Source organism: Diprion similis, chromosome 7 (assembly GCF_021155765.1).
Source record: "Diprion similis isolate iyDipSimi1 chromosome 7, iyDipSimi1.1, whole genome shotgun sequence".
NCBI lineage: Eukaryota > Metazoa > Arthropoda > Insecta > Hymenoptera > Diprionidae > Diprion > Diprion similis.
In genome coordinates this window covers 9,524,360-9,548,437 of record NC_060111.1, presented here as the reverse complement: position 1 = coordinate 9,548,437, position 24,078 = coordinate 9,524,360, and the positions used below count along the sequence as shown (strand labels likewise).

Sequence of the window (24,078 nt, the reverse complement as noted above, 5' to 3'; positions counted from 1 at the left end):
CATTTTTTCGAAATCACTCTTCCTTAGTAGTTTTTTCGTTGTGGCGCTGTTAGCTTGAGTCCAACCTGGCACCGCCACCGGTTTTTTGTTTTAAACGCGGCGTAAAAAATTCGAGCTTTGGATATTCTTGGAGCATCTAATTAGCATTTAATTCCTGCGTAATCACTTTTTTGATATCACTCTTCCTTGGTAGTTTTTTCGCTGTGGCGCTGCTGGCTTGAACTCAAGCTGGCACCGCCACAAGTTTTTTTCAAAAAACGCGGAGCGACAAATTCGAGTTTTGGATATTCTTGGAGCATCTAATTAGCAATTCATTTTTGAGTCGTTACATTTTCAAATTTTTCACCCCTTGTGTCGATTCGCTCCCTAGTGGCGCTAGCAGCCCCACAAATGGTATAGAGAATTGAAAAATAAATGAAAAACGCGGAGCGACAAATTCGAGTTTTGGATAGTCTTCGAGCATCTAATCAGCATTTAATTCCTGTGTAATCATTTTTTCGAAATCATTCTTCTTTAGTAGTTTTTTCGTTGTGGCGCTGTTAGCTTGAGTCCAACCTGGCACCGCCACCGGTTTTTTGTTTTAAACGCGGCGTAAAAAATTCGAGCTTTGGATATTCTTGGAGCATCTAATTAGCATTTAATTCCTGTGTAATCATTTTTTCGAAATCACTCTTCCTTAGTAGTTTTCTCGTTGTGGCGCTGCTAGCTTTAGTCCAACCTGGCACCGCCACAGGTTTTTTTCAAAAATCGCAGAGCGACAAATTCGACTTCACGGCATTTAATTAGCATCTAATTAGCACTTAATTATTTTATATAGTAAACTTCGTTTTTCTTTTGTGGCGGTGCCAGCTTGGTAGAGGTGCTGGTATGGCCGTCTGAAGTTACTCCTTTTTAAATTTGGTTGACACGATATCTCAACCTTCAAGTGTTTGAAAAATAACAGAGATTATTAAAAAGTACACTGCTCGCTATTGCCTGAAACGGAATTATGCGAATTCGATGAGAAATTTTTTTTCAAATGGTGGTTTTTTGAAATTTTCGACGATTTTTAAACTTAAACTGTTGAAGTGTTGGATTTTATATTAATTAATAAATAGATTTGATGGTGCTTCAAGGCTATAGCTATGCATGTGCAGAACAGGCCATAAAAATTTCAGCTTGATTGGTGCTAACAGTTTTGTTTCTGTAGAATGTCAGCCAGATTTAAATAGGAGTAACTTCAAGCGGCCATACTAGCGAGATTTACCATCAAAATCGATAAAAAAAAAATTCTGTATTACTTTATAACTTTGTCTTTTATGTTTAAGAAGTTTGAAAATATTAAATAAATTTTAATATGAAAAAAACATTATTAAAAACAGTTATCGAGATGTGAGACTAGCCCCATAATGTCGTATCGATGATCCTATGCAATTAATTTTGCTTGGAATGACTGGTTGATAACAGCTTGTTCATGTCACATACTAACGTACCCAATTTGAAATTGTTTCTTTCTGCCATTTGCAGCTTAGATTCATATTTTACTTGATCAATTAGCTTCAAACATCTATCGCATTGGCAATTTTGGATTGGATAGATATATTTCATCAATTCTTTCTGTTCTATCAATTGCCTTTGCTTGCTGTCCGAATATTGATGCGCGTGAGTGTACGTGCTAGTATCAGAATATTTTGTAGAAAACAAGCAAGCATAAGTAATTTGACAGGTGATTGTACAAATTAGAGCTTTTGTTGCTTGTGCCACGTAAAGTACTCAAACATTCTGTTTTAATACCGTATCAAGTTTTTGGTTCGTGTGAGTAGAAAAATACTATCCCACGTTGTAAGAAGATGTACAATCCATTTTTCCAGGTCATTATTCCACGTTAATAATGCAAAAGATTAGCCTTCGTGATCACTTTGTCGTTACAGCATTCATAATTAATTTTCAAGAAAAATGTCAGCGCCAAGCACGTATCTCTTGGAATGATGTTTCGATATCACTACACGAAACTACACTTTTGTAAGTATGCGGCAATCATGCTGACTAATTTTCAGTAAACTACAACTTTCATACCAGTTAAGGTGCTTATAAAGATGCACTGTACACCTCGAAAACGCGGGGATGCAAAACTCCTATACCGCTCAAGCGATCAGAGTGAAACTTGGGCAATTAATGCCTTATTTTGGCAAAAAGTGGAGCGCCTTTATAATTTTTCAAAATTTGGAAAAAAATTTTACAGATTGGTTACCACCCACAGAAATTGGCCAAATTTTCACAGTTGCACTGAATGCATCGAACTATCAGGTATGATGCCACTCGGCGGTGATGAAACACACATTTTGAGCCCAGTCCCATGAGATTTGATGGTGAATGACGAAATGGCAGCTGATCTGGGTTTCGATCATGGAGTACACCGAAATCTCATTTTGGCGATATTTGTTACCGACCTTCCACGCGTGCCGGTAATTCTTTACCGACATTACACGTATACATTACCGGCATGCGCATACTGTCGGTAACAAATGTTGCCAAAATGAGATTTCGGTGTACTTCGTGGTCGAAAACCAGATCAGCTGCCATTTCGTCATTTCACCATCAAATCTCATGGGACTGGGCTCAAAATGTGTGTTTTATCACCGCCGAGTAGCATCATACCGGATAGATCGATCCATTCAGTTCAACTGTGAAAATTTGGTCAATTTCTGTGGGTGTTAACCAATCTGTAAAATTTTTTTCGAAAGTTCGAAAAAGTAAAAAGACGCTTTACTTTTTGCCAAAATAAGGCATTAATTGCCCGAGTTTCACTCTGATCGCTTGAGCGGTATAAGAGTTTTGTATCCCCGCGTTTTCGAGGTGTACAACGGGTCTTCATATGCACCTTAAGATCCGTTATAGCATTCATAGTTGGTATCATTGCTATGACTTGTAGCCGCCACGATGAGAACGCGAAATAACAATACTGCTGATCCAATTGGCGCACCAATACATTGCGAGAACAAAACGATGGAGACTTTTTCTTTTTTTTTAGACACATCTTATTCAACTGTCAAATACAACAAGTACAGCTAAAATTGATCGGTCTAAGTATATAACTCTATTATAGACAGTTTTGAACTCTGAACACTAAATTACCACTTGATAATACATGCCGTATTAGGGTGTAGCAAATTAAAAAATTTTCCAAATTTCCTTCAGGCACATGGCTTAAAGTTTAGGTTTTGCTTAAAACAAAAGCCTCAGAAGAACTGAGCGCTGTGGCACAAGATTTAGTGGTTCCGAAAATCGTTTTCGTGAAAAACAAAACAAAAAATCGACGTAATCATCACTCAAACGAATATTGTCATCTCTATATTATAGGAAACTCTATATTGTAGGAGCCTTAAAATTTTTTTTTACCTTATTTGGAATTTTATTCCGTTCTAACTAATGAGCGAGTTGTATAAATCAATACATATTCTTGTAGGAAATTGAACGATCTACAAAAAAGGTCTGATCTGATTTTTCACCAAGTCGACTCAGTTAAAAGTTATTCAAGGTTAAAGTTCAACCACAAATGGTATACGATGACTTCCACAATTTTTTAAATATTTCATCACGAAATATTCCCTCAAAAACATAAAACATTATATTTTTCGTGAAGTTCATCAAGTGTTTTTTGGTAAAACATCAAAATTTTTACAAAATACTAATAATCGTGAGAAAATCGATTTTGAATAACTTTTAAACGAGTCGACTTAGCGAAAAGTCAGATCAGACCTTTTTTGTATATCGTTCAATTTTCTACAAGAATATGTATTGATTTCAACAACTCGCTCATTCTTTAGATCGCTATAAAATTCGAAAAAAAAGAAAATTTCCCGTGTTATTTAAATTTCATCATCTTGAACGATATTTCCACGGTAACTAGAGGAAAATTTTTTATTTTTTTTTTCGGCCAACCCTACAGTCCCATTCTATTCACAATTCAGAACAGAAACACTTTAATGCATTTTCCTTTGATGCAGAAATAAATAAATGGCATGAATTCTACGAAGTTACTGCTACGATTTCGTAGAATCTGTGCCATTTTTTTTATTTCTGCGTCAAACGAAAAAGTCTTGAGTTTTTTTGCTCAGAATTGCATATAAAATGAGGCTGTTAAGTCGTTTTTCCGTCTTCAGAATCGTTTCTTAGTAACGAGTCTGAAAAGTAGTCCATTGAACATCAACAAACAGTTTCCTACAATATAGAGATGATAATATGCGTTTAAGTGATGATTATGTCGATGTTTCACTTTTGTTCACAAAAACGATTTTTGGAGCCCCTAAATCTTGTACCACAGCGCTCAGTTTTTCTAAGGCTTTTGTTTCAAGAAAAACCTAACCTCAAAGCCATGTGCCTGAAGGAAATTCGAATTTTTTTTCAATTCGGTACACCCTAATATGCCGCATGCGCAGACCTACGTTGCAAGATCTCAAAATAGTATATTATTTCGGGAAATTCACGTAATTTCGAAAGTAAAGGTACAGTACATTCAGTTTCGTGTTGACTTTTCCTAACTAGGATGTTTTCGAGATATTAAAGTTTGGTTTTGGGCGTACAGGGCGTTCTAATAAAAAAATCAGAAGGAACGATAAGCAACTGTGACTGACATTAGATTCGTCATGAGATGCATCAGTTTATAATCACGTTGCTAATGGACCAGAAATTTAGACCAATCGCTATGACAATAAGATAATTCAAGCCATTTACGAGAAAAAAAATGCGAAAACTTTCCGATTTTTTTTTTTTTTTAGGTGTTATTTGAATGGAAAATACAAAATGGGCGGCTCTAAATATCAATATTAAGCGGTCATAATTGCCTGAGATATTCTATTTGACATGATTAAACGAAATTTTGATACACCGATAATTTTGATTTGTTTTTCTATGTGATTTTCTAAATATTTAGAGTATAGCAAGCAGCTGCACATTAACATCGCAATTTCTTGTTTATTTATCATCATAATTATTGCTTCCGTGACGCTGGAGCGAGAAACGTACAAAATGCTTATATATGTATAATTAAAACGAAAGAGTAACAAACAATACAGTTTTTCAATACAATTTTTTAAGGCATCTCTCTCTCTCTCACTCTCCTAGAGCGGTCACGTGACTTTCACATCGCCTTAGCAATACGCGCAATATACATATACTTATGTATATATGGTATATAACGATATGTGTATTCCGTGCATAGAAAAAAAAAAACAACATCTATGCAAAGTACTCAAAATTAAAAAAAAAATGTGATTGAGTATGAATATTACTATTATTGCTGAAATCTGAGTTACTAATTAATCTAAACATAACATTTTCAGGTTTATTAGTGAAATTTCACGACATCTTAAAACTTTTCAAGGGTCACATTGAATTTCATGACATTTAAGAATGTTCAGCTTTTTTCAGGTCGTTAAACACCCTGCTTATGCATGTTATCTTTACACTCATACAACTTTCAAAACAATGTTATACAACTGCTATTTGAAAAACGAGACGAGAATCCTTGAGCAAACTGAGCAATTTGGAATGATTAGAGAAAAACCGAGTCAGCTCGCGCGAGCATTTTATTTCATTTTTTATTCTTTAATGTACTTGGCACGAGATTTAATTGAGTTCTCTTGATCTATCGAGATCTAAATTTTGTTTCTACTTAATCTGATCTGATCATAAGTAACTCACACGTCACTAATTATAGATATAATAGAGATCTTATCAGATCTATACGTTATACACTTATATTCAGATTAGATTGCATCATTGACGAAAGAATTTAAAGACGATTACCCACGGGGTAAATATTCGTGACCAGTACTCGGTGGGTAAGTAGCCCCGGATGGGCCTGGGGCCATGAAATGCCGTGTTAGCGATCGGGTAGCTTCTTTATCGGCAAAAACGTTCAACACGCAATCCCATAAAACACACAAACCCCCATGTAGGTAGCCGTCCTTAACAGTCGTCAGTTAACGATTAAACGAAGACAATATTTTGATATAATTTAGACCTGACTAAATCAAATGATATCTATTAAAAACTCTTTCCGGGTACGATGTTTCTAAACAGGCACTGTTCGTTACCGTAACGCCACTAATTTTAATTTTTAATTTTATATTGATATTTAAATTTGAATACGAAATTCCACGAAGAAGATAAAAAAAAAAGTGAAATTCAAGCACTAATCAAAGACGAAATATATCGAAGACATGCAGAGAATAACTCAGTATTTTTAATTACACGTAATTTTCAAATTTCGTCAATTATAATTGAAATATTGCGCAAGAATAAAATGATTTTATGTCACACAACATTGGAGAAAAATCTGAACACTCATAAGGAGCCATTCATTAATTACGTGAGGGTCCCAAGGGAGGTGGAGGGGGGGTTATCTTACACAATATTTTACAAGTCGGAATGTGCATAATAGACATTTTCCATTGAGACAAAACGTCTGTACAGCAATGTTTCAGGAAACAAAAATCACACCGAAAATTGAAGTGCAGTTTCAAAAACTCCAAAGAAGAAATTCTATTTTGACGTTCCATAAACTATGAGATCTATTTTTTCATTTTCAATATACAATTTCATTTATATATTGTTATTGTAAAAAAATTTATTTTATAATAAGTTTTTAAAATCGTAAATCTGATCATATTTACACACTTTGAAGATTATAAATGAAAACTATAGGTAAAATCTTTCGTAAGAAGAGGGATGGGGAGTCCAAGAAGTTTTATGGGTTCTTACATGGGCGTGGGGGGGGGGGGGGGGGGGGTTTAAAAATGGCTAAAATCGTCCTTATATAATTAATAAATGGTCCCTAATTTGCCTCAAGATCATCCGCAAGTCCTAGATCCATGTGCAAATCATAACCAGCTTGTAGTTAACGATATATTTAATACTCGTGAATACATACAGAATTAGTTCAGGGTGGAATCTCTAAAATAAAATTGTGTCAGACTAACGAAACTTTACGTTTAGCACAAACACTAGACATTGCAACGTAGAAAACGGGTTTAGTCAATATTTTGTAGGATGATTGAATTCCAATATGCACGAATGTAAAAAAAAAATGTCGATATTTACGTCAACTTGAAAATTGATGATAATTGATAAGTGTTTTTTATTCAATTTTAAAAAATATTTAATACAAAAACTTGCGTGATGTACCTAAACTGCTCGAACTTTAACTGTATAAATTCCATCGAATGATCATAGATTGGAAGTAATAAAACGTATAGCTATAATTAGGTCTGAGTAGGTATTACGTCGAAACCTTATGGGGCTCGATTTGATTACGCGCGGCGATATAACATTACCTTTTAAGCAACAATTGAAAAAGGCATGATACCTTACTCTCAAGACGATATAGTATTATCAACCCGTTTCGCGGACGGATATTATTTTTTCTACATAGGTAGTACCTTGTTGCCGTTGGTGGAATGCAATTATTTTACAGTTTCACAACTTTGCGAAAGTCTGCATACCTATAAAAGAACATCTTGCATATGTACCTATGTCAGTCAGAGACGCATAAGTAATCCTTACGCATCACAGATAAGCATCAACAAGTACATAACCGTGAATACATATGGTTATTACTTACTGCTTATACCTACTTAGATAAACGCTACATTACGTGATACATTCCAAAGATGGAAATAAGTTCACTCGTAACATTGGCTTATAGGAGGGATTTCTGTGAAAGACAAATGGGTCATTTATCCAATAATATATACAACGAAACTCAATTTTTAAAGTTCCCAAAATCGTGGAGGTTTTATTCTTTGAACGTACTTTTCAAATGACAACGTGAAACGCCGCAATATTCATACACCATACGTGCACGTTGGGCGCGTGTTCACATGTACATACAATATACCGAAGAGCTCTCAGCTTTCACATGAAAAACGTCTTTTTGAAGTTGATTTTGATACGTTATCCAGAAATGAATAACATATTTAAAAAGGTGAGAATTTTTTGCATAAGATACCTATTTTTTCATCATTTTTTTATGCCAATAGCGATACGAAAACAAATCGTGTTTAAACCTCAATTAGGTTGAAATAATAAACTTTGATGTGGCATTGCTCGCAAATGGTAAGTCCGAGAAGATCCAAACTTGGTGAAATTTTCAATCTTAGTACACGCTACAAGAGGTAAAAATTCCAAACGAACCGATTTTTTCACGTCTCGTTCATTTGTCGATAATCGGTGGACTGGCCAATATACATTTGTGCTTTAATTATAGAAAATGGGCGATCTCGAATTGCAATAACTTAAAAAAATTTGGATCCGTATATAAACTCACATAGATATTATTGCAAGGTCAAAGGCGAAGAAAAATCTTGCTCTGTGCGACAATCAAATCTAATATCACTAAATTCGCCACGTTGTTCACTATCAATGCTTACTACGACGTTGAAACTATAGTCTAGGAGTTCCCTGAATAATCCTGCATGCCAAGTTTTATCGTTTCGTCATCCCTTGGAAGCTTTCCGCCTGTATAACCTGTTGACTAATATCTGTTAGTTTCAGCGTCATTTGCTTACTAATTAAATTTATTTTTACATCGCCAGAGTTTTGATCACCAAGAATACGGAAACATCATTGATATCTATCCTTTTTTACTTTGTTGTAGTTACACGAGGCTGCTCCAAAAAAAACAAATTTCGTGCAAGGAAAAGACCCTGTGATTTTTGCAGCGGTGCCTCATCGAGATTTAATCAAATGCTGACATTTTAATGGAAATAATAATTTAACTTCTCCATACAATAGAGTTTGATTTGGTATACAGCGTTTCACAACTTATTTAATTATCTTTTGATCGACGCGTCGTAGATTTAAGCCGTACCGATTTTTTGAAAAGGCAAAGGAACTGCGTTTTACGCAATGCTGAATATCTCGAAGATCGTACAGCTTACAATTAGAATGTTCGACGACGCACTGATTTGAAGAAAACAGTTGTCAAACGCTATCTACCACGTAGTGTTCTGTCCATTGTATAGAAAAATTATAATCTTCATCCAATAACCGTCAGAATTGGATTTCTTATGTATTAACCAAATGGCGAGAATGAAAAATTTGGATGCGGCACCGCTTAAAGTAATCGCATGGCGTTTTCCTTACACAAGTTTTGATATTATGTAATGAATTATGGTTTTACGAACTTGGAGATCGAACAACAAATTTTTTTTTAATTATACACTCCTAATGCCCACGATGCGGATTTTCCGTGTAGATTATTACGCAAGTTCTTGAATATTGTATAAAACTTACGACAAACTGAAACGTGCCTTATTGGTTGAAAAAAAAAGAATATCGTTGTTCTTAGTTGTAATGTGCATTAGGAAAAATATGAATCCAATTCCGTTCAGAAATTCATGTAAAAACGGTAGTGCAGATAAATTTATCTCGCATTTCTACCTTTTTCTTGCACACAGGCAATAAGTGGATTAACGTTTTTCAAGAAACGTTCTTTCAAATACTACTAAGATCCAATTACCGGAAATATCGACGACGCGAGGGACGAAAAGAGTAGCTGAAGTTCATGGGGAATTCCTGATGCCATATATACGATTGTGATGTTTCAATGATGATCATAACAACTCAACGTCCGCATAACCGTGTGTGTATATAATTTATGCTTTTTTCTTTATCGATGTAAGTTTTCACACCGTCTTTTCATCCTTTTTCTACGTATTCGAACGTAAGTCCAAAAACTGTTGTCTAAAAATTTTCAAATCTAACTTAATATTGCTTTAGACTGATTACATTATCTCATGGAAAATATTGTCATTCAATAAATGCTGTAGTTCTGAGAGCCCCCCCCCCCCCCCCCCCAACGTTCGAAACGACAATTTAAATTTGACTGTCTATCGCTGACCCATCGACACCGAGAAAAGTTCAACTGTCAATAACGTTCTTTTTTTCGACTCGTGTTAAGTCAGTAAACGAAATACGTATAATAGAAATGTTGAGAAGGAGAGACTGAGATAGTGCAGCGCGTCGGTAATACAGTAAAGGTATAAATCGAAGCATAATTAAGACTACATGCCGCCAAAGTTTCACGATCAAGTCACAGTCATAATTTGTCATAAGGGAGCACTCAGAGCAGCCAAAGGCCGACTTTATATCTGAGCGCGATGGATAATTGTATAAATGTTTTAATGAAAAACTTGAGAGAAAAAAGTAGGAATATTTATACTATACATGAATTGGGAAGAATAGAAGAAATAAATTAGCGGGATAAAAAATTGAAAAAAAAAAAAAAAACAGGAAATAATAATGGATATTCACAACTTACCGGCCACCGCACGACTTCACACATTTTACGAACTCGAAAATAAATACGAAAATTAGTTCATCTCCATACTACTACCGGCGTTATATGTAACACACATCCCAGCTGTTGGTTATGTATATAAAATAAAAGAAAGTCAAAATTCGTGCAGTTGTCAGACGGTGGCAGACGACGTCGTCGGATGTGAATAACATTCTATGCACGGTCAGTCGATGGTGCGAAGAACAAGCATAATTGAAAATACCGTCGGTTGGGTGAATAATTTATGTAATCCTACCTTTAGTGGATGTTTTCTACTCTCTTTTGCCACTCAAGAAATAATCGCCAAGTACATATTTTCTCACAGTTTCGATTAGAAATTACCACCAATCACTACACACTCGATGGTGAGGGAACGAGCTGCGATCCCTCGGCCATACCATTTCCCAACACCACGACCAGCGAACACGACTTGCTCATAAACGACCGTTACTACCTCTGATAGTCAAACAACGAACTATTCCCAACAGCCGGCACCGTCGAAAGACGTGTGCATACGGCTCTGTATTTGTACAATCATGCGCATAAGTTAATACCGCAGATTAAGACCTACCGGCATCTGCAGTTTATTTTAAAATCGATGAGATTTAATTTTGAAGCGTTTATTTTTGACGATGATAGGATGCTCGGAATTTACTCGACGGATAATTGTCATCACCGCATTAAAATCAGTTTCAAAACTAAAACTTATATTTTTGCTTTCGTGTTACGTACCCTTGAAATAATTTTTTACCGTTATGTTCGGATTAGATAATAAATAAGACACGCTACTAGAAGATACGATTTTTCGATCAAACAAAGTATCGCACGACTTGTCCTAAATCATCAAACAATATGTCCGTCGATTTCGTATAGACTAGTTTTTTGCTCCAACTATACACGATTACGTATCAACACGATAGCGCGTGTCTCCCTACCTCACATACTCAATATACCTACTGCATATTAATTAAGGAGTGAATATTAAGAATGCTTGCTGTTCGCAATTTGTTGTCAAGCACGAAGAACCGAGGATTTTAGATACTCTGACTGTCGAGTTTTGAATTGAACAATTCTACAAGAGTCTAAGTCAAACTACAATTACTTCGTCATGACTGACGTGACGGAACTTTAAAATCAAGTTTCGCTTCCAAATGTCTCAATTATTTAGATTAAATGTAAAAATATTATATCGCGTGTTTTATCTGTGAACCCTGCACCACAGGAACCTAATTGATATTTTGTCGGCATGCAAAATTTTTCTGAATAGATGTTATTTTTGTAAAATGACGCTAGTTTTTTGAACTAGAACTTGGGTATACAGCTTACTTACCCTCCCTAATTTCATATGCTAATGTATGAAATTGTTATGCGCACAATATTTGCATGCATAATACTCGCACCACGCATACTCAATGCATCAACAGGAAGCTAGCGGGAACATCATTTATTGATTATGTATTATACTTTGTTTTAGGGATATGGGCAGGTGCATAAAATATAAATTGATTGGTCAACTCTTATTAATAATATATTGTCTTCGCTTCTCTTCAGTCTTTTGTGTATCATTTGAAAATATGGATTTGACATCATTTGACAACTATTGGTATACATTAGTGTCTGCATGACTTTGCTTGATGGTTGTAAACGAAGCTGACAAAATTGTATGAAATGCTTATAATATAACTAGATTACTAATCATGTGATTTTATGCACTTATTATGTTTAGATGTTACGTTATTTTTAGTGTAACAATGCAATTTTTTGTTCTGTGGTATTGAAAAATGTAGTTTTAGTTATTTTTCATTTTGTATATTTATATCAAATATCTTTCAATGCGTTCTTTCATTTACACATAATGTATCTTGCTAAAATAATCCGATTATTATTCAACTAAAGATGTAACGATTTTTCCACCATTTCAACCATTATAAAGCAATCTCACGTAGAAGCAGGAAAAATATGGTTAAGAAAAATAATTTTAGTGATTATTTGACCATCGAATTTTCTATCCAAAGAATCAAAACAACTGGAAAAAATTTTCGAAATCACGCACACTTTACTATAGATGTTTTTACTTTGTCTCCTTAATGATTACCTATGTCATTTACAATTTACAAGAGCAGCCACTTTCATCTTCCACGACCTTACTCATTATCATATCAAATACTTAATCATCAAATGGTAAAATAAACTATAATATAAAATAGAATATTTCAGTTTATATTTACACTTAATTAACTATTTTGGTATATTTGCTCTCCAGCTCATGCAGTTTCGTGTCCAATTCCGCTGTCGAGAATGTCTGCACAGATAAATAATTACAGAATTGTTATATCGACCTAATTATTGCTGTAAAGTCAGCAAAGAGTAAAAAAAGCGTCAATAGTGATTCAGGCTCTTCGTAGGGATTTTCAAAAATTCTGATAGATATTTGTAACTAGTAGTGATTACGGGAGTTGAGGTTCTGACTATACGAGTTCATACATGCGTATGCCTTATATTCTGTGCATATAAAAAAAAGTCATGTCACCGTCTATCATCGTAAGCACATGATTTTGTAATTTGCACCAGTGGGAATGTCTGTAGCTATACAACAGAGGAGTGTAATTCAAAATTAGTACTTTTGAAAACAAAAAATTATTAAAATATAGGTAAAATATTCAGTAGAACTCGTTAATTAATCTTTTAAATTGATTTTCACATAGGTTTTAGAAGACTATAAATTTTTCATTCGAATCTTTGCAAATATGCTCCTTGATTTGACTTACTCTTTTTCTCACAGGTTGATAACTGCTTTTGAAACTTCTATCCTCCTGCCCTTGCTGAAACGAGACAACAATTTCATGAGGTTTTCAATCACTCAAATTTTGCTAGAAAGATACGCTTTTATCCTGCATAATTAAAGAAAGGGATCTCATTCCTCAATGATAAATGCACGTCGTTAAAAAATGAATTACTAGGTTCCTTTGTCAACCACTATTATTGAGAAAATATATAGTCTCACGATTTTAACCACAGAGCACATATTTCTAAAATATACATTTCACCCCACGTTTTTCTGCATTTACTGCACTCCCTTTATTTAATCGAAAAACATATTATTAATTTAAAATAACTCAAGTTACAGTATATTGCAAAGAGACCTAATAGGAACTTTCAACATCTATAAAACTGTTTTATCGTTAAAACAATAAATAAGTCTTTACTAAGATTTTCAGTAAATCTAACAGAGCTCAGTTCTTTAGCGTCAAGGGGCCGTCCATAAATTACGTGACGCACTTTTTTGGCGATTTTGCCCCCCCCCCCCCCCCCCCCCCCCCCTACACAGGAGATAACATAACACCGACCACATATTCGACACAGTGAATCGCTCGCATGCGCGCGAATTTCGAATTAGAATTCTATTTTGCCACGAGAAAAGCTGACAAAAGCAAGAAATTGCGTTGCGTAACAAAAGCTTTGACGACCCCCTACCCCGAAAGTGCGTTACGTAATTTATGGATGGCCCCACATATGATGATAAATAAATACAAGCAATCAGCTACGTATTTTCAATCCTGAGGTGGAATTTAACTTACCCAAAATTGTTTGTACTCTGGTGACAAGCTTTCTAAATATAATATTCTATCCTCGATCCTTTTTAGTCTTTGATAAACATCCTTCGGAACAGGTCCTTTGACACCAATGTGATTTTCACTCGTCGCCAATCTTTCCTCCAGCGCAGGTAGATAAGAAGTAGGAGAACTTTGGTTTGAATGATTTCTTGCAGTTTTTTGCAAGGTTGATGGATCAGTCACTTGTGGTCCCCACGGATTGAGCACCCTGTGAACTAATAGACAAATGGGATATATCTACAATTTAAGTACAAACATCAATTGAAAGTAAAGATTCGAGCACACTCTTGAAATTGTAGTGTGCATTAATCATGGCTGTGCTATTTTCGAGATAATACCTAGTGCTAGGCAATTGATGTTGGTTGGCATAATCATATGAATATACCGTCATATTCTGAGATTTATTTTGGGATTTTTGCTGATAAAAGGTTTCCTGAAACGTGCACAGATATCACTACAGCGATCTCACTTTTATACATCATACTTACAGTTACGCAACATGATAGCTTTTGAGAGCTCTTACGAGATAATGACTATTCTGGACATTTGAATGTACTAAAGTACAAACAATATTTCATTAATAGTAGAAACTATAAATTATGTTTTGTTTTACCTTTGACATGGCTTTTGGAATCTTTGCGTCGAATTAAGATTGCATCGACTCGCGCACAGGAGTTTGCCCTTTCTTCGTCAACTCTTGCCCTGTAATATATAATAATTAATATAACTAAAATGTCAAGAAAAAGATACCACCTTTGGGAGTAACGCCAATAAAAACCTACTTCTAACGGATAGGCTCATAGTTGTGAATGCTGAACTAGTTTGCAGATATACTTAATCTTGATAACATTTCTTTCAAACTTTTAAGTGACACAAAACCTTATTAAATAATTCATTAGGCATAGTTCTTCTACTCTTAATGATATTTCAATTTTCACTTCAACCATATTAGAAATTACTGAAAAATGTCTGCAAGAAAAAATGTTATCAATATTTCGGAGAAGCTTAATAGAGATAATATTGAGAGCCTAGTCCCTCTAGTTAAAAAAAATTCCTAACATCTCTATGGGTCTTCATCCTAATTTCTCGTTGTGAATATTAAAATCATTAGATATTATTTACAAAAAATTGAAACCAATCAAGAATGACTAATTGTTTTTTTTTTTTTTTTTTTTTTTTTTTTTTTTATAGACCGAAGTAAGCTTTTTATGATATTTCAAACACTTTCACATTCTTTCTAAATGTTACACAGCAGATTCAATTTATTTTTGTTTTCTCTTACTGTTTTTTTCATGTTTCGGTTTAAATTTTCAAAGTGAAGAGTTTGATTTGGCTAAAATTTGGGTATGTTTTAGAACACACTGAGATATACAAAGTGCGCAGCTCTAGTCCTACCGTTTCAAACTGACCACTTATTCGATTACGACTTTTGTGTTTAAATTTTGGGCGTTCCCTATCGTCAGAAAAAAAAATATGACCTAATGAATTTATCATCTAAGAAAGTTTTATCTTATCCGACGACCCTATTGTTAAATCTAAATGTCTACTTTTTTGCACACGATATTAAAACAATTAATTTTCCTGTTGTGTTCTTCTCTATATTATTAATTTAATTATGATCCCATATTCATCTCACTCTGAAATGTTCAGAATATATTCCAAATTGTCGATTTAGTCACGTAATAGGAACAAACAATTCATTATACAATTTATTTTAGAAAAATACTCTGAGAATCCAAGATCTCTGGAACAATTATACGAATTTAATCATGATCCTATTTTTGGCCCGCTCTAAAAATTTCAGTGAATGTCTTGCAAAATAAACGAATTAAGGACACCAAATGGGGTTAAGGATTGAGAAGAAAAGCATCACATTAAATGGTATTCTTGAAGACCATTGCATCCTAGAATAATGACTTACATGTAAGCTTAATGGGGTATTCCATTTCTAGCAGCCCGCTTTTTGAATGCATAGTTACAGAATTTAGCACCCTTTGAGTACTATCATCAAAGTACTAACCCTCAGTTATATAATCTTTAATATTTAGTAGTTTAAATGTTATCGATGTTCAAGTTTTGCAAAGCTATATTTATTCTTTTTTATTTTTAATCTTCACACCAATATATCTGGCATTCTAATCGCCCAAAAATAAAAGAAAAACAATCAGTGCTTTTGAATCACATGATTATCACCTCTTTAATGGTGTTAGTATAAATAGTCTTTAAATATTACCTAACATCGAAATTTCGTTTTTATCAATTTATACTGGAAGAGCGTAACATTTCTAAACTAAGATTTCAACGAATGTTTCTCTACACATAACGATCACTCTTTGCAATTTTCAAAGATCTGTTGTTGATTTTTCCAATTACTAATGTTACATCGTCGCATTCTGTCGCCCCCGCTGTGGCCAAAGTTCTTTTTTTCTATTTTTTCCTACTACAAAAAATTCTTTATCATTCATAAATAAATAATCTTTTGATTACTTCTTAGCCGTGCATTGGTGCCCTCTACTAAGTTGTAAAAATATCGTGTCACCTTGGCGAAAAGAACCATATACGATAGTATGCAATCCAATTAAATTAACTACTGTTCTTTCATGACTGTTTTGTTGATATTATCTAAACTTTTCTATTCGCAATAATTTTTTCTTAATGTCATTATTATCGGATATAAATTGCATTTTTCTTCTACCCATTTTAATGTACTTATCTTGATCATCGATGATAATAATTTATTTGTTCCCTTGTACAAAATTATCGATGATATTAATTACTGCGTTCCCTTGTACAAACTGTCACGCATTGACGGCCAAGTCTAGAACAAAATAGCAATAAACCCACTTATTCAATCGAATGAAATGTCATCAATGCTTTGACATTTCGAGAGATTTCAACTTCGATCGAACAACTCTTTTCATATTGATATATTTGACAAAAAATAGGAATTCTCAATTTTTTCACTCTTTTTCTTATTATTATTTATTTCTCACATCTTCGAAATTAGATAGTTGGTAACGTTTTAGTGGAGCTTTCAAGATTGACTCGCTTCAACAATTGAAGTCATTGTACCTTCAACTTCTCCAAATGGTACTGAACTTATATGAACTTACGTAAATTCCAAACAAAGTATTTTATGAAGAGAAATTACTTTCAAGAAAAACTAGATCGTTGAATTTTGATTGTTAGCTCTTCGACATAAAAAGTCATGGGAGACTAGAGCAACGTAGGTTGGGTCGGGAATTGCATTAAAATATAGTTTTTTCACCATGTTAAGTATGCCGCGCTTTGCGCTTAAAAACAAATTATAATTTCTCTTATGTATTGAAAATGATTTTAGCAGCTTTTAAAAAGATATACTTCCGTTATCTATAAGTAACAGAAATAGTAAAACGTCATTCGAATAACCACAACCATGTTCTTGCCATAAGTGCTCCGCTTTAGTTCAGTCGTCCGTACTCTTTACATTGAAGAATAGTCAATTAAATTTTAACGAACCAGTCTTTCATTAAAGTAGTTTTTTGCGCGATATAATTTGTTAGCACGTTATATAAGTTGATATAAGTTCAGGACTGTTCACAGAGATTATGTGATTAAATCTTATCATTCCAGTAGAATGAACATAACTTTCATCGCTGATTTGAAAGACATCAAGAAGAAGGGAACAATGGAAAAAAAATGCGAATAAATTGAAAATTCTTTGCCTTCAATAATTTAAAAAATACGAAAATCATATTCGTCTGATTAAAATGCACTACCTGTTTTTTATTTTCGAACCCCAGACATGTTGGCTTAAAGATTGTCAAAAAAATGTTTTTGCAAATTATGGAATTCCAATATCTTATGGACTACCCGATATTAAAGGCTGTAACTAGAGGTTCGTTCTTCAATGATGACTGGAGAACTAATTTTAGATAGCCGTCAAATTCTGTGACTATGCTCTAAAAAGAAGTCTGCCAGAAATGAAATACCACTCGTATACATCAACGAACCTGTGACTGCAGAACTCTTGTACATTGACAATATTGACTTGCTCTCGTTTTCTTGCAATGAATGCGTTTATCCTACGATTCAGCTCCTCAGTACTAACACGGATTTGTACAAGATTTGAATTAACTGGTTCATCAAATGATTCTCTCTTCCCTGTGATTCTGTTTTCATTTTCATCTTGATTTGCATCACTCGGGAAGATTTTGTGATTGTTTGGCAACAGCAAATCGTTAGCACTCGCAACGTTTGCATATGCTAGTGAAGTTTCATCTCGACCTGCCAACAGAATTCTTTCATTTAAAACAAAACTTGCTGCAGTTTTATGAATCATAAACAAACCTGCACGAATTAAAAAAAAGAATCATGCAGCCTTTTTTGTAAATATAATAATAACAACGAATTTTATTAATCTTGAAATATACAGAACATAATGAATCAATATTGAAAAATTAAACGCAAACAGTCCTCACAAAGTTTAAACTGTATGCAAATAATATTTGGTGAAAATTCAGGAGTAAAACAATTTCCAGTAATCGTGTATACCGAAAGAATCTCGTAATGAAAATTGTCATATTCAAGCAGAATTGAACTGACGATGGTCATGGAATCACATCGAGTAGCTTGAAGGATCCATTTCATGAAATTTTCTTGGTATATGCAAGGAATTTCGAAAACTGGAATTTACATACTTGACACATAAAAACTGACACATTCTCAAGATTTAGTGACTTTGGCATAAATGTAATGTTATCTTGTCAAGATAATAGTACAGTATGTAAAAAATTATTTACTAGTGGACCAAGAGCATTCTTTGTTTTCTTTCCATTGTGACTCGTGGTTATCATAAATTTCCTTCTTCCAAATAGGCACAGTCTTTTTCAATATCTCAATTGCAAACTGCGTGGCTTGAAGACTTTCTTGTCTGTGAGACGAGGAAATAGCTATAACAACGCTGGCCTCAGTCACAGGCACGACCCCTAAACGGTGGTAAATTGCTATGCGTTCCACATCCCATTGAGAGCGTATCTTTGAGCATACATTCCCCAATTCTTTCAACGCCATTGGCTCGTATGCTTCGTACTCCAACTTGACGACCTGCCACAAAAAAAAATTTATCCTGCAACAGTCTTACGATTATAATAAAACACATTACAAAAATGATAATATAAGAGCTCGATTCTTTGATGAATTTCCAGTTTTTCAGGCTTACAAAAACCATGAATTGCGGATAACTTGCAGACTACAAGAAGACATTCCATAAATGAACTAGGATAGCAGTATCATTGCTGAATTCTAGCAACCGATGTTCATGAATAAACGTGCAGTCTAACAACTAAGTAAGAAGCCTTCAATTTTCTAATGAACTCAGGTTTTCAAATTTATTTTACGAATGATTTCTTTTTCCATTGGATTACAGTAGTTTCAGGAAGGTGATAAAAAAAACTGTAATATTGCAAAAGTTGCAGATATTTTTTTTTTGTTTTGCCACAACTATAACTGAGCACTGGGTAGAAAAAATAAGTTATAATAGTGAAATCATTATTAAAAAAATGCTATTAATACAGGCTTATTTTCAGATTATCCATAAAATTCTCTGATATTTTCTGGTAATAGTTCCTTTTTTAAATCTACATTACTTAAGGTGGCTTCTTAAAGCATCCTGATTCACTAAGACCTCTTAAGGGCGCTGCACGTCCTTCATCAAAAATAAATTAGAATCACCAAAATTAAAATTCTTTAAATCTGTCTTAAATTAAATGACTCGATTTACATGAATTTATATTGTATTTATTTGAATACCACCCCTTCATTACTTTTTCGTGCGCTACGCTTCACGCCGCATAAATTGATACAATAGCTGGCATGTACCTGTTAACTTGTACCTAACTTTGTTCATATAAATAAAGAGTTTTGAATAGTAATTTTTGTATGAGAAGAATAATTTTGTTTCTGATTTCCTAATGTCTCGTGTGTAAATTTATAAAAAGCCAGATGTTATTTCAAAGTCCTTATATTTGCGAAGACTCTTTGACTTTAAGGTTGAAGAATTTTGTTCTGCTCCTGTGTATGCTATTAGAGTAGAACCTTTATTTAATTATATAGAATGAAGTGACTCATTTTTAATCTTGTGCTCCCCCCCCATGTCAAAGTTCAAACCTCGGTGAAAATCATAGTGACGTTGGTCGTGAACTATGGACTTGCAAAACCAATATGTAAATCCAAACACAATCATTAAGAGACAGTGTAAAATTGCTTGTAACATATTTTCCAGGAATTGTTTAGCTATTCTATTAATATATAATACTATAATACTAATATTTATATAAATATTAATAATATTAAACAGATTTTAATCTGCTTTTTCAGCAGATTCATCAAATTTTATTCGATTTCCAACAAATTATGGACAAGAAAGTGAAATGCTTGATTTTTCTTTTTAAAAATGCAGTGATAACTTCTGATTTCTTATACTATGATGAGTAATTGTGTACCTTTTTGCCTTCAAAATTGTCCCGAGTTGTACCAATGAAGGTGGATATCGCTCCACAATTCGCCGCAACTACCAGATTTACTATATCTCCTATATTCAGCTGTTCCGACTGCAGCTTAATGATGTCTTTTGAGTCATTCATCTTATCCTGTAACAAAATATAAATATATTCCCAAAAATTATTACTACAGCTTATAGCATGAAAAAATCGCAACCAAAAGTATTAAAATAAAGAACAATCACAATTATTAGATTTGTACAATTACAAAGGCTAAATCAACATTTTTAGTGAATAATTTTAAAACAAAACAAATTGAGATTTAAGATTTTTGACAATAATTAAAAAATCAATTCAGAAGCTGCGTGTCAAATTTTCTTGAATACAACTCTTTTAGATTTAAGAATGATCTCGAGGTGATATTTAAATAGTTTATGTTAATATCAAAGGTAATTGAAATAATTGTAAGGTTAAAATTTGTAACATTAATGTAATGAAAATTTTTTCAGAAAAACCAATATTTTGCAATATTTTTTATAGTTGTCCGTAATACAATTAGCACAAATTAAAGCAAAGCATGCTCATATTTTGCAAACGTAACACTTTCAATCATTTTAAAGATACAGAATTCTGATTTTTAAATAATTTTTTCCCATCTCAGCATTACGAAGTTTGAGCTCATAAATTTTCTAAGAATACTTTGCTAAACAGCACATTTTGGACTATTATCAAGAAGTCTCTGAAGTTTGAAATATCATAAATTCTGACAAAAACTGAAAAAAATTTACTTTCTTTTATCGAAATTGCTATTTGAAAATAGCGCAAACGATATCTCAAAAACCAATGACAAGATTCAGTTTCAATCTGGTCAAATTTTCCTTTTACTAGCCTTTGCTCCTTCGTGAGAGTGGCGTAGATTACACCTAGACTTTATGACCTATGAACAGAAGTGCGAATTTACATTTTTGGGTGAACAAAGCGAATTGGAAAATGCGTTTAAAGAATCATTTCTGCTATAAATGCAAGCTTTCGTCAATGAATATCGTGCTTCCTGGAAGAACATCCGTATTATTGAGTCTGTTTCTGACGGTTTGTGGTAATGCAACATTAAACAGCTACTTACTGAGTCTATTAAAATTTATTTTTTTCAAACTTCGGTTCTTCGATAGTAAATAAATAAATTCCAATAGGCTTTGTACTAAACTGTTGAATATTGGATCAACCTGAACTCTCCGTATCAGTCGCGACGATACAAACGTTCTTACAGGTATCTCCATCTTCCTTGCCTTCGATGATAAGTTGCGAATGATTTTGGTATTCGTATCAATCTTCATCAGTATTGAACAATGCGAGGATAAGGCGCTGAAACTGGCAATCTCAACCCTACGGAGAGTGGTGCAGCGGCTGGTTATAGCACAGCATAATTATGAACATGTGAATGGAATAAAATTCCGAAAAATGCCCATAATAGAAGATTTGTGCGAAAATAGTGAGGACGAGCAGTGTACCTTCGGCATTTACGTAATCTTCGTGGTTTTTTCGCTGAGCAGTCAGAGTAGTTTAACTATTATCATCAAGTTAAATGAATTGAAACAAATGTTAATGCATTTGATAAACTAACCTCCACTGAGCGGGGGAATAACTGCAATTTCGTCCCTGTCGGATAGGTTAAGCGTTGCGTTGGCTGCAACGTATTCTTCGTTGTGAGACAAGATGACAGAATTGCGAATACTTTCGAGTCCAAATTTCTCAATAATAGTATCCAGCAAAGTTTGATAAGAGATGTTAGCCGGCAGCGTAGCCTGAGACTCCTTTAGGCCGGACAACTCGCGAGCCTTGGCGAAAAAGAGAATCTTTACGAGCGAATCTCGTGATCCTCCATCCATCATAAACGGAGTGGCAACAGCGACTGGCTCTGCTTTGGATTTATGCAAACCTTTATCGCAGCAAACATGTTGTGAACATATTCATTGTTATTGCTCACTGTTACTCGATTGCCATTAGCCAATGCTATTTCGTTACGTAAGAAATATCTTGTTCCAGGAACAACAGATCAGTGGTAACGAAGCATAACGAGGTTATGTTTACGTTCGGTCGAAAACCGCACATACCGGAAACGAGAGTTGTGATTAATCAGCCTTTATTTAGTATCCTTCAAATTAATGTATATTCTACTGCTATATCCTCCATATATAACAATTTATTGTTACGACAAGAATTTCTGTGCTTATTGACAAGCTGCTCGACAATTCTTGGATATTAAAATTGTTGCCAGGCTGACATCGGCGGTGATGACGTAACACCTGTTAGCTGGCGCCTCACTAGACCAAACTGAATGCACTTTTGATAATCAGGTCAAAAGCGAAATGAGGTCACGGGAAGTATGGTCGCATGAAATAGGGCACGGGACTTTGTTATTGCACGAAAAATAGGTACTGCCTATCTGGAATCCAGTTAGAATGCGAAAGTAGGAATTATACTGTTAAAAGTAACGGAACCAAATACACATAAGCATATACCTATGCATAATACACACATTTTATCATGCATTCATCGTCATACTTACGTCTGATAGCATCGCAGCGAAATTAACATCGCCTAAGCATTATATTATCGACGAAACTCATTCGGAAGCAAATTAGTGCTCGTGTTGTCTACTTAGTAGGAATATGGGAATCGTAGAAGGGCTCACGCATTCGTGATTGTCGTATACAAAACGACGGTAAAATCTAAATCGAATATTCAATTCATTGATTGAAGTTGAATCGATTCTATTATGATACTTAGGACATAATTATAGTATTATAGTACAGATGTTGACTTTAAATTGTAATGCAGAAAGTAAAAGGCGCACTGCGTATCTGGCAAGAAAAAACCTATGATTGAACAACTATCACGGATAAAGGTGATTGGCAATATGGTAGTAACTATAAGTAAGTAGTAGTGGTAAAGTTTAAAGACGCAGTAGCCTTGTGCAAGATGTTGGTGCAATCATATTCTTTCTAATTCTATTCTATAAAAATAAATACTTGTACGACATATAATCTAAAAAATATTTTATACGGAATCACGTTCTATTTATTTCTTTCCAACTCCATTCTTGTCAATTAATATTACAAGTATAGTAGCTACACTGTACAAAATTATCGATCAAGGGCATATGGTAGCACGGCAATTTCATACGTACTGTCACCGTTTGAACGCTAATACACAACGTCTACGGTGACTAGGCTAGCTATGGACTAGCTAGGCTAGCATCTCTGTGTATAGCGTTAGCATGCGATGGCCTTGGGTAAGCATTCAAATGTATGCAGGCAACGCGTGCAATACAATGTGCTCATACTTAAGTATAGATATGGATGGATCGAGAATACTGGTAATCCGGAGCTAGGAAAGAATGTGCAAGTTGCTGTGGGGCAAGGACAACGTTGCTGTAACATACACGATGTAACAAGGTACTTGCTTCTTGCAAGTTGTGAAAGAGAACGTTATTATACTTATACCTCCCTGCACATGTCGGATATATGTGTAACATAGGTATATTGACATACGCAACTAGAGCTTATCCCTGTCGATCCTGTCTGCAGAATGAGCACCGCGCCACGATAATCGTCGCATGCGTTTCAAATCGCTCGATACGATCTGCTATAGGCATGTTGTACCT

At 34.3% G+C, this 24,078-nt stretch overlaps 3 protein-coding genes across 3 annotated transcripts in view; all 3 read right to left on the bottom strand.

Annotated features, from left to right (window-relative positions):
• LOC124407872 (tubulin polyglutamylase TTLL5) overlaps positions 1–10,764 on the bottom strand; it is a 117,298-nt gene extending 106,534 nt beyond the window's left edge. The window contains exon 1 of the mRNA XM_046884431.1: positions 10,578–10,764. The gene's annotated coding sequence lies outside the window, so the exon portion shown is untranslated. The remainder of the gene's footprint in view (positions 1–10,577) is intronic.
• Positions 10,765–12,463: 1,699 nt separating this feature from the next.
• Positions 12,464–22,167, bottom strand: LOC124407874 (molybdopterin synthase catalytic subunit). Its single transcript, XM_046884434.1, has 8 exons — positions 22,036–22,167; positions 20,418–20,564; positions 18,717–19,020; positions 17,928–18,201; positions 14,549–14,637; positions 13,900–14,150; positions 13,090–13,143; positions 12,464–12,623 (listed from the first exon to the last, which is right to left on the bottom strand). The coding sequence occupies exons 2-8, from the start codon at positions 20,556–20,558 to the stop codon at positions 12,552–12,554; spliced, it is 1,185 nt and encodes a 394-aa protein (XP_046740390.1). The 5' UTR covers positions 20,559–20,564; positions 22,036–22,167; the 3' UTR covers positions 12,464–12,551.
• On the bottom strand, positions 22,031–22,527 carry LOC124407875 (molybdopterin synthase sulfur carrier subunit). The gene has a single exon (XM_046884435.1). It carries the CDS (start codon positions 22,301–22,303, stop codon positions 22,031–22,033), a length of 273 nt encoding a protein of 90 aa, XP_046740391.1. The 5' UTR covers positions 22,304–22,527.
• Positions 22,528–24,078: the final 1,551 nt, after the last annotated feature.

What these genes read in the sequence shown, in the direction of transcription:
- LOC124407874 (XM_046884434.1), bottom strand. Translation starts at nt 20,558, where the DNA reads ATGAATGACTCAAAAGACATCATTAAGCTGCAGTCGGAACAGCTGAAT. An exon ending in ACAATTTTGAAGGCAAAAAG is followed by an intron (nt 19,021 to 20,417) that starts GTACACAATTAC and finishes TTTTTGTGGCAG; the next exon opens with GTCGTCAAGTTGGAGTACGA. An exon ending in TTCCAAAAGCCATGTCAAAG is followed by an intron (nt 14,151 to 14,548) that starts GTAAAACAAAAC and finishes TTTGTCTATTAG; the next exon opens with TTCACAGGGTGCTCAATCCG.
- LOC124407875 (XM_046884435.1), bottom strand. Translation starts at nt 22,303, where the DNA reads ATGATGGATGGAGGATCACGAGATTCGCTCGTAAAGATTCTCTTTTTC.